This window comes from Pseudophryne corroboree, chromosome 5, assembly GCF_028390025.1.
Source record: "Pseudophryne corroboree isolate aPseCor3 chromosome 5, aPseCor3.hap2, whole genome shotgun sequence".
Lineage (NCBI taxonomy): Eukaryota > Metazoa > Chordata > Amphibia > Anura > Myobatrachidae > Pseudophryne > Pseudophryne corroboree.
In genome coordinates this window covers 13,383,179-13,400,067 of record NC_086448.1, presented here as the reverse complement: position 1 = coordinate 13,400,067, position 16,889 = coordinate 13,383,179, and the positions used below count along the sequence as shown (strand labels likewise).

Genomic DNA, 16,889 nt, shown 5'->3' with positions numbered 1-16,889 from the left:
CATACATCCAGCCTCAATACACCATGCAGCGTGAGATGCCTCATACATCCAGTCTCAATACACCATGTAGCGAGAGATGCCTCATACATCCAGCCTCAATACACCATGCAGCACGAGATGCCTCATACATCCAGCCTCAATACACCATGCAGCACGAGATGCCTCATACATCCAGCCTCAATACGCCATGCAGCGAGAGATGCCTCATACATCCAGCCTCAATACGCCATGCAGCGAGAGATGCCTCATACATCCAGCCTCAATACACCATGCAGCGAGAGATGCCTCATACATCCAGCCTCAATACATCATGCAGCGAGAGATGCCTCATACATCCAGCCTCAATACATCATGCAGTGAGAGATGCCTCATACATCCAGCCTCAATACACCATGCAGCGAGATATGCCTCATACATGCAGCCTCAATACACCATGCAGCGAGAGATGCCTCATACATCCAGCCTCAATACACCATGCAGCGAGAGATGCCTTATACATGCAGCGAGAGATGCCTCATACATCCAGCCTCAATACAGCATGCAGCATGAGATGCCTCATACATCCAGCCTCAATACACCATGCAGCGACAGATGCCTCATACATGCAGCCTCAATACACCATGCAGCGAGAGATGCCTCATACATCCAGCCTCAATACACCATGCAGCGAGAGATGCCTCATACATCCAGCCTCAATACACCATGCAGCGAGAGATGCCTCATACATCCAGCCTCAATACACCATGCAGCACTAGATGCCTCATACATACAGCCTCAATACACCATGCAGCGAGAGATGCCTCATACATCCAGCCTCAATACACCATGCAGCGGGAGAGGCCTCATACATCCAGCCTCAATACAGCGGGAGAGGCCTCATACATCCAGCCTCAATACACCATGCAGCGTGAGATGCCTCATTCATCCAGCCTCATTACACCATGCAGCGTGAGATGCCTCATACATTCAGCCTCAATACACCATGCAGCGTGATGCCTCATACATCCAGCCTCAATACACCACGCAGCGAGAGATGCCTCATACATCCAGCCTCAGTACACCATGCAGCGGGAAATGCCTCATACATCCAGCCTCAATACACCATGCAGCGTGAGATGCCTCATACATCCAGTCTCAATACACCATGTAGCGAGAGATGCCTCATACATCCAGCCTCAATACACCATGCAGCACGAGATGCCTCATACATCCAGCCTCAATACACCATGCAGCACGAGATGCCTCATACATCCAGCCTCAATACGCCATGCAGCGAGAGATGCCTCATACATCCAGCCTCAATACGCCATGCAGCGAGAGATGCCTCATACATCCAGCCTCAATACACCATGCAGCGAGAGATGCCTCATACATCCAGCCTCAATACATCATGCAGCGAGAGATGCCTCATACATCCAGCCTCAATACATCATGCAGTGAGAGATGCCTCATACATCCAGCCTCAATACACCATGCAGCGAGATATGCCTCATACATGCAGCCTCAATACACCATGCAGCGAGAGATGCCTCATACATCCAGCCTCAATACACCATGCAGCGAGAGATGCCTCATACATCCAGCCTCAATACACCATGCAGCGAGAGATGCCTTATACATGCAGCGAGAGATGCCTCATACATCCAGCCTCAATACAGCATGCAGCATGAGATGCCTCATACATCCAGCCTCAATACACCATGCAGCGACAGATGCCTCATACATGCAGCCTCAATACACCATGCAGCGAGAGATGCCTCATACATCCAGCCTCAATACACCATGCAGCGAGAGATGCCTCATACATCCAGCCTCAATACACCATGCAGCACTAGATGCCTCATACATACAGCCTCAATACACCATGCAGCGAGAGATGCCTCATACATCCAGCCTCAATACACCATGCAGCGGGAGAGGCCTCATACATCCAGCCTCAATACACCATGCAACACTAGATGCCTCATACATCCAGCCTCAATACACCATGCAGCGTGAGATGCCTCATACATCCAGCCTCAATACACCATGCAGCGTGAGATGCCTCATACATCCAGCCTCAATACACCATGCAGCGGGAGAGGCCTCATACATCCAGCCTCAATACACCATGCAGCGGGAGAGGCCTCATACATCCAGCCTCAATACACCATGCAGCGAGACATGCCTCATACATCCAGCCTCAATACATCATGCAGCGAGAGATGCCTCATACATCCAGCCTCAATACACCATGCAGCGAGAGATGCCTCATACATCCAGCCTCAATACACCATGCAGCGGGAGAGGCCTCATACATCCAGCCTCAATACACCATGCAGCACGAGATGCCTCATGCATCCAGCCTCAATACACCATGCAGAAAGAGATACCTCATACATCCAGCCTCAATACACCATGCAGCGAGAGATGCCTCATACATCCAGCCTCAATACACCATGCAGCACTAGATGCCTCATACATACAGCCTCAATACACCATGCAGCGAGAGATGCCTCATACATCCAGCCTCAATACAGCGGGAGAGGCCTCATACATCCAGCCTCAATACACCATGCAGCGTGAGATGCCTCATTCATCCAGCCTCATTACACCATGCAGCGAGAGATGCCTCATACATCCAGCCTCAATACACCATGCAGCGAGAGATGCCTCATACATCCAGCCTCAATACGCCATGCAGCGGGAGAGGCCTCATACATCCAGCCTCAATACACCATGCAGCGACAGATGCCTCATACATGCAGCCTCAATACACCATGCAGCGAGAGATGCCTCATACATCCAGCCTCAATACACCATGCAGCGAGAGATGCCTCATACATCCAGCCTCAATACACCATGCAGCGAGAGATGCCTCATACATCCAGCCTCAATACACCATGCTGCGAGAGATGCCTCATACATCCAGCCTCAATACACCATGCAGCGCGATGCCTCATACACCCAGCCTCAATACACCATGCAGCGAGAGATACCTCATACATCCAGCCTCAATACACCATGCAGCGAGAGATGCCTCATACATCCAGCCTCAATACACCATGCAGCGAGAGATGCCTCAATACACCATGCAGCGAGAGATGCCTCATACATCCAGCCTCAATACATCATGCAGCGAGAGATGCCTCATACATCCAGCCTCAATACATCATGCAGCGAGATATGCCTCATACATCCAGCCTCAATACACCATGCAGCGCGATGCCTCATACACCGAGCCTCAATACAACATGCAGCGAGAGATGCCTCATACATCCAGCCTCAATACACCATGCAGCGCGATGCCTCATACATCCAGCCTCAATACACCATGCAGCGAGAGATGCCTCATACATCCAGCCTCAATACATCATGCAGCGAGAGATGCCTCATACATCCAGCCTCAATACATCATGCAGTGAGAGATGCCTCATACATCCAGCCTCAATACACCATGCAGCGCGATGCCTCATACACCCAGCCTCAATACACCATGCAGCGAGAGATGCCTCATACATCCAGCCTCAATACACCATGCAGCGCGATGCCTCATACATCCAGCCTCAATACACCATGCAGCGAGAGATGCCTCATACACCCAGCCTCAATACACCATGCAGCACTAGATGCCTCATACATCCAGCCTCAATACACCACGCAGCGAGAGATGCCTCATACATCCAGCCTCAGTACACCATGCAGCGAGAGATGCCTCATACACCCAGCCTCAATACACCATGCAGCGCGATGCCTCATACACCCAGCCTCAATACACCATGCAGCGAGAGATGCCTCATACATCCTGCCTCAATACACCATGCAGCGCGATGCCTCATACATCCAGCCTCAATACACCATGCAGCGAGAGATGCCTCATACACCCAGCCTCAATACACCATGCAGCGAGAGATGCCTCATACATCCAGTCTCAATACACCATGCAGCGAGAGATGCCTCATACACCCAGCCTCAATACACCATGCAGCGAGAGATGCCTCATACATCCAGCCTCAATACACCATGCAGCGAGAGATGCCTCATACATCCAGCCTCAATACACCATGCAGCGAGAGATGCCTCATACATCCAGCCTCAATACACCACGCAGCGAGAGATGCCTCATACATCCAGTCTCAATACACCACGCAGCGAGAGATACCTCATACACCCAGCCTCAATACACCACGCAGCGAGAGATGCCTCATACATCCAGCCTCAATACACCATGCAGCGAGAGATGCCTCATACATCCAGCCTCAATACACCATGCAGCACTAGATGCCTCATACATCCAGCCTCAATACACCATGCAGCGAGAGATGCCTCATACATCCAGCCTCAATACACCATGCAGCGAGAGATGCCTCATACATCCAGCCTCAATACACCATGCAGCGCGATGCCTCATAACCCAGCCTCAATACACCATGCAGCGAGAGATACCTCATACATCCAGCCTCAATACACCATGCAGCGAGAGATGCCTCATACATCCAGCCTCAATACACCATGCAGCGAGATATGCCTCATACATGCAGCCTCAATACACCATGCAGCGCGATGCCTCATACACCGAGCCTCAATACAACATGCAGCGAGAGATGCCTCATACATCCAGCCTCAATACACCATGCAGCGCGATGCCTCATACATCCAGCCTCAATACACCATGCAGCACGAGATGACTCATACATGCAGCCTCAATACACCATGCAGCGAGAGATGCCTCATACACCCAGCCTCAATACACCATGCAGCAAGAGATGCCTCATACATGCAGCCTCAATACACCATGCAGCGAGAGATGCCTCATACATGCAGCCTCAATACACCATGCAGCGAGAGATGCCTCATACATACAGCCTCAATACACCATGCAGCGTGAGATGCCTCATACATCCAGCCTCAATACATCATGCAGTGAGAGATGCCTCATACATCCAGCCTCAATACACCATGCAGCGCGATGCCTCATACACCCAGCCTCAATACACCATGCAGCACTAGATGCCTCATACATCCAGTCTCAATACACCATGCAGCGAGAGATGCCTCATACACCATGCAGCGCGATGCCTCATACACCCAGCCTCAATACACCATGCAGCGAGAGATGCCTCATACATCCTGCCTCAATACACCATGCAGCGCGATGCCTCATACATCCAGCCTCAATACACCATGCAGCGAGAGATGCCTCATACACCCAGCCTCAATACACCATGCAGCGAGAGATGCCTCATACATCCAGTCTCAATACACCATGCAGCGAGAAATGCCTCATACACCCAGCCTCAATACACCATGCAGCGCGATGCCTCATACACCCAGCCTCAATACACCATGCAGCGAGAGATGCCTCATACATCCAGCCTCAATACACCATGCAGCGCGATGCCTCATACATCCAGCCTCAATACACCATGCAGCGAGAGATGCCTCATACATCCAGCCTCAATACACCATGCAGCGCGATGCCTCATACATCCAGCCTCAATACACCATGCAGCGGGAGATGCCTCATACACCCAGCCTCAATACACCATGCAGCACTAGATGCCTCATACATACAGCCTCAATACACCATGCAGCACTAGATGCCTCATACATCCAGCCTCAATACACCATGCAGCGAGAGATGCCTCATACATCCAGCCTCAATACACCATGCAGCACTAGATGCCTCATACATACAGCCTCAATACACCATGCAGCACTAGATGCCTCATACATCCAGCCTCAATACACCATGCAGCACTAGATGCCTCATACATACAGCCTCAATACACCATGCAGCACTAGATGCCTCATACATACAGCCTCAATACACCATGCAGCACTAGATGCCTCATACATACAGCCTCAATACACCATGCAGCGAGAGATGCCTCATACATCCAGCCTCAATACACCATGCAGCGCAATGCCTCATACATCCAGCCTCAATACACCATGCAGCGAGAGATGCCTCATACACCCAGCCTCAATACACCATGCAGCACTAGATGCCTCATAAATACAGCCTCAATACACCATGCAGCACTAGATGCCTCATACATCCAGCCTCAATACACCATGCAGCGAGAGATGCCTCATACATCCAGCCTCAATACACCATGCAGCGAGAGATGCCTCATACATCCAGCCTCATTACACCATGCAGCACTAGATGCCTCATACATACAGCCTCAATACACCATGCAGCACTAGATGCCTCATACATCCAGCCTCAATACACCATGCAGCACTAGATGCCTCATACATACAGCCTCAATACACCATGCAGCACTAGATGCCTCATACATACAGCCTCAATACACCATGCAGCACTAGATGCCTGGCGGGAGTGAGCCACCAGATCCCGTGTAACTCCGATAATTTCGGGCTTCTAGTTTTGTCTAAATGTGTCTTTTGTCGCAACGCAGTGCAGCTAGGAAGCACGAGGAGACTGTGCTGCACCTGTATACTGTGTTTGTCCGTCTGTATACTGTGTGTGTCCGTCTGTATACTGCGTGTGTCCGTCTGTATACTGTGACTGTCCGTCTGTATACTGTGCTACACCTGTATACTGTGTGTGTCCGTCTGTATACTGTGCTACACCTGTATACTGTGTGTGTCCGTCTGTATACGCAGCAGAACAGAACTTGTATTGAAGAAAAGCTGCGGCTGCTACATTGTAGCACTTTGTGTACAGATCAGAGACTTAGTCGCACACAGCTATACAGGTGTCATACATCACATTAATCAGCGCAGTCTCCTGGTGCGTCCGAGTCACATCACGTTGCGACTAAGATGCAATTTCGGCAGATAAGACCCCCGACGCGGGCAGACTGTCGCAGGACGTGACGCGCCAAGAGGGGCTGTTTGGTGCGACTGCAGCAGTGAGGACACATCTGTATATGGAGAGGGGCTTATCATAGCGCTGCTGAGGTCCCCGGAGCCCCCACACTCCGCCATCGCCGTGCTGTCAATCAGGTCAGCTCTGGGGCGGTGTTGTGGGACCATCCGTGGACCTTGGTGGCTTTGTCGGGTGAGTAATATCCTGTGTGAGCTGCATTATACGGTTTGGGTGGAGTTGGGATCATTAAATGTAAATAGAAGTCGTCACAGAGGAGATTACTCATGAATAAATGTTCTGTCACTTCCTGGGAATGGAGAGCAGGAGATACAGCCGTACGGTACCTCGCTCCTCAAGTACCCCCAACAGTGCATGTTTTCCAGGTCACCTAGCAGGTGCACAGGTGTATTCATTACTCACCGACACATTATAATAGACCCACAGGTGGAACAAATTATTTCACTTGCAATCCTGTGAGGAGACCTGGAAAACATGGACTGTTGGGGGTACTTGAGGTTGAGAACCACTGCTATATATAATATAATTCTTCTTGTACGGCTCACGCTGAGAGATCCATAGATAGCCCGGTAATGACTGGCGCTGTGGTGTATCTGGGGTGTCGTATCATTAGGACAGGCATACTCGCCCACCTCTGACATCCGGGGATTTGGGATTAGCGCTGGCGTCACCGTTCACCTGTATGTGCATTATGCGTGTTAGTAAAGGACTCTATTACACAGGGAGGATGGCTGTCTCAGCTCACGGGATGGCTTGTCCTAGTAGTGCTTTCAGCAGGACGTCAGTAGTTTCATAACAGAAAATTCCTCTTCAGATTTGGTAAAGTTTGGTGTAAATGACAAACCCTCCCCCCCCCCCCCCCCACTCATGCCCTGAGCAGCTGCTGTCCTGTGGCTCTCGCAGACGGGGGTGTCCGGTGGTTCCTTGTATGTGTCCTGTAACCTGATATAATTCTCTGAGTCCCGTGTGCCGCGTTCTGATGCGATTTATGTGCTGGAAGAAATATGTTGCTTTGTATTCAAAGAATTCTCTTGTTTCCCCTCCTTTGCTCTGCACAGTTCCTGAGGGTGCGCACGGTCTCCGGGCCCACCTACTTCTGCAGGACGGGAACCACCTTCAAGGGGAACCTGCTGGAGAAGTTTCTACTGGTGGACTGCACGGTGGTCCTGAGTGGCACATACAGGTGAGTAGCAGAGGACGCCCGTATCGCCGTCCGCCAGGCGTTTCCAGCAGGCTGCAGAGAGGAGCTCGCTTCAATCCATATCTATCTATCTATCTATCTATCTATCTATCTATCCATACATACATACATACATACATACATACATACATACATACATACATACACTGCTGTACAGTGATTTTTTCTGGAAGACACGTTTCAATGGGACATTGTACTAAGAATGTAATTAGGTGTGGCAGCATTATAATTAGCTGGGATTAATAAATGCAAATACCGATGTTATTGTTGGCTAAATTGAATAAATGAATAAATTAAATGTAATAAATGAAATCCCTCGGTAAATATGATTAGAAGACGATTGTGCCCGCCGCCCATTTCTTCCTCCCAGCCCGATCATGATTCTTTTAAGTTAAGACAAAGTTTGGCGGATATTCATCGTGTGGCCGCGGTGTGTGTGTGTGTGTGTGCAGTTGCGCACCTCTGAATGCATCAGTTGCACAGGCGCGTTCAGACTAAACGCTTAGGGACCGCGCGTGCAGTTGGTGTGAGAGCTATAGTAGCCAGAAATTGGGTCTCTGTCCTTCTGGGTGATTAAAATGGACATACATGGCAGCACTGACTTAGATGTGTCCTCAATACGGCATGCGGCAAGAGGCCCGACGCGTATGAGTGGTCAGGTACTGTGCGATGCGGCTTGCGCCGAGTGTCTCTTTCGCCAAACAATGGGTCTTCCTCACAAACAGATGTGACAAACTATGACACCAAAAGTAGAGTAGTACACAAGCGCTATTGGTCCTTATAGATTCCTTAAAACAAAATAAAAAAACGGTTTCCCTTTAAATTTTAAGGGATGATCTTCTATGTTAGATGTTCAGTATTCTTCCTAGGGTTCGCACCTCCAGACTGAGCTCCTCTCGAGTGATTGTACACATATAAAGGTATCTTTTTCACAATATCTCCAGTTTTTTCTGTCTTCCTCTATAGTCCCTATGTTTCTCCTTAGAGACGCTCACCTCATATACGGGCCCTATATGCTCTAAAAGGTTTCTTTTATTCAGATCTTCATACAGCACACCATATCCACCGTAATCAGAAGGCACCCTCCCCTTATTAGGACGCCCACCTTAGGGCCCAGCCCTATGTTCCTTGAAAGGTTTCTTTTGCTGCCTCCTTCACTCGGTGGATATTGCCGGTGATCTCGTATCCAATCCGAGATATTCAGTTCTCATGAACACAGGTAAGTATCACACGTCCAAGATACAGGTAAAAGATTTAATTTCCAGAAAAATTTACATACAATAAAAAATAGCTAAAAACACACCCCACAAAAAAGGCCGTCTAGGTTTGTCCCTCTGTATTCCCCTTAGAAACCGATAGGGACAATTTTTCCCCAAAAAGCTATTTTTGGCCCTTTAAAGCCTCGGTTTTAAATTGGGATAATCCAAAATGGAAAACAAACCTTCTGACCAGGGGTTAAAATCGATAAATACCAACGCGTTTCGGATAAAAATCCTTCCTCAGTCTGGAGGTGCGAACCCTACGGAGAATACTGAACATCTAATATAGAAGATCATCCCTTAAAATTTAAAGGGAAACCGTTTTTTTATTTGTTTTAAGGAATCTATAAGGACCAATAGCGCTTGTGTACTACTCTAGTTTTGGTGTCATATATGTATTTTGGGAGTGGTGTTCCCAAAGGGTTTTAGTGCAAAGCTGCTTTTAGGCGCAAGTCATATCTCTCTTACTGATTGCAGATGTGACAAACTGAAACCAATTAATTTGATATGTGACACTTGTATATCTGTGTGTGTGTGTGACTGAATTTGTACACAAACACAACGGTACTTGGAGTGAAAATATATAGCAGACGCAGCATTGTAGCGATTCAGAGACATTAATCACATGTACGAGTGTCCCTTGTCTAACTAATCCATCCCATGAAGCGATTTGTTGCATCCATTTATGTCTAAGATGCATTTTCGGGAGACAGAGATGGTTGGCGCCAGCTGAGTCGCACAGGACCTGCGAGAAGGGATGTTTGGAGCGGCTGCTGCGTTAGTGTATGTGTAGGTGTGCTGCGTTAGTGTATGTGTAGGTGTGCTGCGTTAGTGTATGTGTAGGTGTGCTGCGTTAGTGTATGTGTAGGTGTGCTGCGTTAGTGTATGTGTAGGTGTGCTGCGTTAGTGTATGTGTAGGTGTGCTGCGTTAGTGTATGTGTAGGTGTGCTGCGTTAGTGTATGTGTAGGTGTGCTGCGTTAGTGTATGTGTAGATGTGCTGCGTTAGTGTATGTGTAGGTGTGCTGCGTTAGTGTATGTGTAGGTGTACTGCGTTAGTGTATGTGTAGATGTGCTGCGTATGTGTAGATGTGCTGCGTATGTGTAGGTGTGCTGCGTTAGTGTGTGTAGATGTGCTGCGTTAGTGTATGTGTAGATGTGCTGCGTTAGTGTATGTGTAGATGTGCTGCGTTAGTGTATGAGGACACGTCTGTAGGTGTGCTGCAGTGAAGGTCTCTATGGTCAGCATAGTCTATGCTTTTATCTGCCATAACGTGATAAATGGATTACTGTAGTATGGTGGTAACGAGTCTATGTTCCTCTGTTCCCTCAGCTTCATGTGGTCATTTGAAAAGATCCATCGCAGCATGGCTCACATCTTCCAAGGCGAGCTGGTCTCCAGCTTCGATGAGGAGTTCCGCATACTGTTTGCCCAGTCTGACCCCCTCATTCCTCCTGAGAACGCTTTGGTCAAGATGGACAAGCCATACATGGGAATGGTTCCTTTTGCCGGCCCTCGCCCGTATGATCGAAAGCTTCACTTCATGTTCCCCAGGGATGACAGCTCACAGCATTCTTACCCCTCCTTTGGTGTAGACCCTGATAGACACTATTTCCAGCCATTCCGCAGAGAGGACACGAGGAACGCCATGGACATCCCTGGAATGAGAGCTCATGGGCAGAGGTTTCCGGATCCGATGCAGATGGACAAACTGCAGATGTCTTTCTTGCAAAACAAGCAGATGGAAATTGATGCCTATAAGAGGCACAGCTTTGCTGAAGGCACTTTTGAAAACTATACGGCCTCTAAGCAATACTCTAGGCAAATGTTCATGAACGCTGACAATAATGAATACCGGATGCAGTCAAGCCACTTTCAGAAAAGTCAGTTTGTACAAATGGAGCGACCTGGCCGGACTCAGGGACTGTTTGAAAAGATCCGAGGCAACCGCCAGGGCATACAAGATATGGATGACATGGACGCCAGGTTTCCTCATTACAAGGCTTTGCAAGGAGAAAGTAATTTGGCTCTTGAGAGTCCTCACACAAGACTAGGTTACAACCCTTCCAGTTCTTCCCGAGAGGTCATACATGGTTCTGACCAGATGATGCATGGGGGAGAAGGACGCTTTGGGCAAAGGTCACAGCATCGTCAGAAATTCATGTGTCAAATGTCACCCACACAAAAACAGAGCAATGAGCAAAAGCAGTTTTTCCAGGACCAAGACACAGATAAGAAACTCCAAGAAAACAAGCAAGGGTTGCGCAGCTGGCGGATCTCCTCGTACCTGAGCGGCATACAGCCAGACCAAGAGGAAGAAGGCTTGGTGGTACCCATAGATTCAGAGCCCTTTGATGATTCTCTAGTACCGGTGGACAAACTAGCACCTGCAAGTGATAATTTTATGAAGTTCACTGTTGATCCTATCCCCCCATACAAGCCTTTAATGACTCTTAACGATGCCCCGATGCCAGTAGAACCAACCAAGGAATTATCCATATTTGAGAAGGAGAAAGAAGAAAGTTCCCTAGCACGGCATGATTCTTTCCGGTCAAGGACTAACCCATTGATCCAAAGAAGTTCCCGGCTAAGATCATCACTTATATTCAGCAACTCAAAGTTAGAACTTCACAATTCGACTTCTGAAGCTGTACAGGTTCTTCAGAAGGAGCAAAGCACCAGTGAGGTGATTAAGGAAAATGAAATCACGAAGACCTCATCTAAAGTGGCCGAAATCCTAGAGAGGTACAGAAGTGTCAACAAAGACAACGAGGTCACTACAGTGATGCAAGCCAAAGCTGCCTCTAAAGTCATTGAGGAGGAGACAGAAGATGGACAGAAAAAAAGCACAGAATCTTTGGCATACAAGTCTCTAGAATCCAAGCTGCTGGATAAAGATTCCTTTAGTCGGACACTTTTGGAATCTCAGTATCGCTCTTCAGTTACGTCTCAATTCCAAGAACTTTTGAGTAAAGAATCAAAGTCTAGTTCTTTCACCAGGTTTGAACAAAAGGTCTCAAATTTCCAGACAATAGAAAGCAACAAACCTGCTCTCCCAGAGTCCAAAGAGAGTGGACCCATAATTACTGAAATTGTAGAGCCGCCAAAACCACAAGCAATAGAAGTGCAAAAGTCCCAGAGCATAGCGACATCTGGCCTCAATTTTGGAAATGCTCTAGAGAGTATGTCACAAAACCCAACTCCCGTCAGCCCCTTGACCAAGTCAGAGGAGGAATTGTCAAAAACTGATCAGAATCCCTTTGAGTTCATGCGAAGAGGGTCCATGAAACTCAAACAGTTTTTGCAATCGAAAGCTGAGAAGAAAGCAGAAGAAGAAGCAGCTTCTGATGCAGCTAAAGTAGAGAAACAAAATAATGCGCTGAAGCGTCTTTCTAAAACAGACAGCTCAGAATCTACACCTGTGGTGGATGGGGAAGAGAAGACTACTAAATTACCATCCGTTTCTCCAAAGTCTACATCTACTCCCCAAAGCCGGTTGTCTGCCTCAACCTCAAATGTCATCTTCAGCAGTAACCTACGTGATGACACCAAGGTGATCTTGGAGCAAATATCTGCCAACAGCCAAAAAAACAGGGCTGAGATGGCCAAGCAGTCACAAGCTCTGACCACAAATGACACAGAGGGGGAATCGCCCAGTACCAAGTCCTCAGAAGCCATTGTGGACGCTGCCACCACAACAGACTCGTCCTCCATAACCAGGACAGGAAGCTTCCTAAGCCGCTTTTCACGGCCTTCCCCAACCTCCCCAGAGGATAGAGACAACCTGCTAAAGCGGATGGAGAGCATCAGGAAAGAAAAACGCGTCTACAGCAGGTTTGAGGTATTTTGCAAAAAGGACGAACCGCAAAGCAACGCGGACGAGAATGACGAGGACTCTAAAGATAAGAAGCTGGGAAAGTTTGTGCCTAGGATTTTAGGAAGTCTAATTAAGAAATGACCAGAGATACAGTGCAGACTTTTCCATTCGGTGCCAAGTCTACTTCAGTCTACCGAGAACTCTTGTGCGCTAAATGCCATCCGAGGTGTTATTTGGACAGCCCGATTTCCATTGTAGAGTTGTCCAGAGACCTCAATTGTGGAAAATTTATATTAATAGTTGAAATTGTTATATACAGCAAAAAAAAGTGTTCAAACTACTGACTTGATCCTACAGAGACAATTAAGATGTTTACTTGGATGTCCTGCTTGAGAACAGATGATGACATCGTAAAGGGAACTTGCCTAAGAAACTCCCACTTGTGCCTGGGTGACGGCGCAGAGCAGCTCGTCCATGGCTGAGTTTTATATAGTCTGCGTCTTTCTCGTCACTTCTGCTGTGACTCTATAGCGGCAGCATAGACGGGGGGATAACCCAGCTCTTCACCTGGAGCAGGTTCTCTTTGACTCTCCAGTGGGTGTGGAATTACAACTCCCACAACTGCCATACATCCATCACTCGCTTTACACACTAACCGCTACGCATTAATTTATTCGGCAGAAGTGTCATAGTCATTAACAAGTTAAACGGTACCTGATGACAATAATAATGGGAGGTTCTAGTAAATATTGGGATAAAAGCTCATGGGTGCCCTAGTTTTATATACAGAGGATGAAGCACTGAACAGTCATTACTGGTTTTAACAATCCCTATTTTTCTACATTTTGTAAATACCAATATATATATATATTTCTTAGCAGTATGAAAAATATCCGTGACTTGTGCTTGTAACCAGACAGCCAGGAATATCACAGTCGCCTCACGATACCATAGAGTTATGTGACATCATTCAGTGACATCAGTCGTTGGCGGACATTTTAACATTTTAATTCCATCTGTTGAATGTGCAGATATTGGGGCCTTTTTTTTAATAATCTAATGTAGCGTTACCGCCAGCAACAGCTCCTCTGTCTATGGGGGTTCAATGCTGATGTCTCTGATTGGCTAATAATTCAGGTTTTATAAAAGAAATAACTTGAAGCACGCACAAATTTCAGCAGGGCTTGTGGTTACTGGCGTTCGGCTGCAGCGGTCTTCGCGGGGCTCTGCTTATCTGGTCTCGCTCTTCCATGGGGGACCTTAGTAGCCGCTACTGTATTATGGGAGCCGCGTCATCAAGTGACCACTTACTGTAGTATTGTGAAGGGCAGTGGGGCCCGGCTTGCTGGAAGCTCCTATGTAGCATGTCTCCTCACGGCATTGGCTGTATGCACACTGATTGTCACCTGCTGAAGGCGTGCGATGGCCAAGCTGCGCAATTTGTAATAAAACACTTTTTACCGTTGTTTTATATGGTGACCAAATGAAACGTGTCTGGGGTGAGAGGATATGTAAAATAAAGCTCTGACTGTACAACAAGCATTACATGATTGCAGTGTACTTTGTCACAATCCCTCTTTCCAGCAGGGGGCAGTGCAGGGACTGACAGTCATCTCTTGTCGCAAGCAGCAGAGGGGGCAGATGGGTCAGACATTGCATATAGGGGGGAGGGGGTCCTGAACTGCCTACACTAGTTCTAAACATGGAATGTTGGGGACCCACCTGATGAGGTCACCTTGTCGTGGTAGTGTACACTTGTCTACATAGTGTATACCTATGAAATCTCCAGCTCACAAGCAGATAGGTTGGAAACTAATTTAGTGGCATTACTTTCCCATCGGATACGTTAATAAGAAAATGGTTTGTAAAGGAACAAGCAGAAGATAGGGGTGTATGTATATTGTATTGTGTGCTCCCCATTAATGTGTTGCCTGCAATCAGCGTCATCTGAATACAGATGTGTCCTCCTCCATCCTTGCTGCAGTCACACTGAACAGCCTTTGAAGTCGCGCCATGCCTTCATAGGGGTCAATAGCGCAGAGCTTCTTTTTTTTTTTTTTTTTCCTCTTTTTTTCCCCACGAAAATGTGTCTTAGATGCAAAGTAATGTAACAAGACGCTCAAGCAGCTTCTGCTGATTACAGTGATATGCGGCATGCCTATATTCTGTGTGTAATTATGTCTCTATCTGCATCCGAAATGCCGTGTTACAGTGACTTCCAGGAAAATCCTGCACATGGAGGTGATTCAGACCTGATCGTAGATGTGCTAAATTTATCACAGGGCTAGTTCGCCCCGCATGTCAGGCCCTAACCCCCCCCCCCCCACACACACACACACACACACACACACACGGGTGCGAAAGCATCGCGCGGCAGCAGCAATGTTTTCACACCCGCCAAGTAGTTCCCTACCTGCGCAGCCCTGCTGCGCTGACAGGCGATTACCCGCTGCGTTCTGGGTCACAGTGCAACTGCCGCGGCACGCCCCGCAATGGTCCAGACACACCTGCGTTGTCCGGACCGCGCCCCGCCAATGGTGTTCTAACGCCGTTGGCACGCTGCCTTCCACCCTGCGACCGCCTCTTCCTGTCATCCAGTCAGAGGCGATCGCAGTCCTGAAATGCGCAGTAGGCAGAGGTCTTCAGGATTGCGATGGCTGCAGGTGTAGCGGTTGGGTCTGAATTCGACCATTTGGATGCAGATACAGCCGCCGTCACGCACAGGATACAGGCACGCTGAATATCATTTTACTCAGCAGAGGCTGCCCATGCGTCCTATTGCTTTGCATCTAATGGTGCCCATACTCTTGTGCGATGCCCCGCAACGCGACATCGCTGGGCATCGCATCGGCAGTTCAGGTGCGATGAAATCGCACCTGAACTGTCAAAGTGATTACCATGCGATCATGCGATAGATCACATGGTAATCACGTGATGGGCACGTCACCACCGAGTGGGAGCGGCGTCTGGCCGCTCCTGGCGGGTGCCCATTGCACATCGCAGTGCAATATATAGCATGTGTTTTTAAAACACATACGATTGCACTGCGATTCGATAAATATTAAGTGCAGCACATACTATCTTGAGACGCGAGATTCGACCGGCGTGCCCGCGCATCGCGTGGATAGGTACCTAAAATGTGCATACAATCTCCCAATTTATCTCACAGATTCGATAAAAATCGAAGGATTGTACCCGATATCTCACAAGTGTATGGGCGTCATTAGACGCATTTACGTGGAGAAGAAACAAAAAAAAGGTTCGGCGCTACCGATTCACACGGCACTCATGCGTTATGTATAACGCGGCTTGTAGCGCACCGAGCAAAGATGTAAAAGGATTCAGTAGGGATCACATCCGGCTGCTCCTGACACCACTCAGTAGGGATCACACCAGACAATTCCTGACACCACTCAGTAGGGATCACACCAGACAATTCCTGACACCACTCAGTAGGGATCACACCAGACAATTCCTGACACCACTCAGTAGGGATCACAGGCGGCTCCTGACACCACTCAGTAGGGATCACAGAGGTGATTCCTGGCACCTCTCAGTAGGGATCACACAGGTGATTTCTGACACCGCTCAGTAGGGATCACACCAGGCGACTCCTGACACCACTCAGTAGGGATCACACAGGTGATTCCTGACACCGCTCAGTAGGGATCACACAGGTGATTCCTGACACCACTCAGTAGGGATCACACAGGTGATTCCTGACACCGCCCAGTAGGGATCACACAGGTGATTCCTGACACCGCTCAGTAGGGAT

General features: G+C 48.4%; 1 protein-coding gene across 2 annotated transcripts in view; it reads left to right on the top strand.

Annotated features, from left to right (window-relative positions):
• FAM83H (family with sequence similarity 83 member H) overlaps positions 1 to 14,656 on the top strand; it is a 108,287-nt gene extending 93,631 nt beyond the window's left edge. For both annotated transcript variants that reach the window (XM_063921097.1, XM_063921096.1), the window contains exons 4-5: positions 7,897 to 8,021; positions 10,630 to 14,656. In XM_063921097.1, coding sequence (XP_063777167.1) covers positions 7,897 to 8,021; positions 10,630 to 13,255 — 2,751 coding nt within the window. In that variant the 3' untranslated portion in view covers positions 13,256 to 14,656. The remainder of the gene's footprint in view (positions 1 to 7,896; positions 8,022 to 10,629) is intronic.
• The last annotated feature ends 2,233 nt before the right edge of the window (positions 14,657 to 16,889 follow it).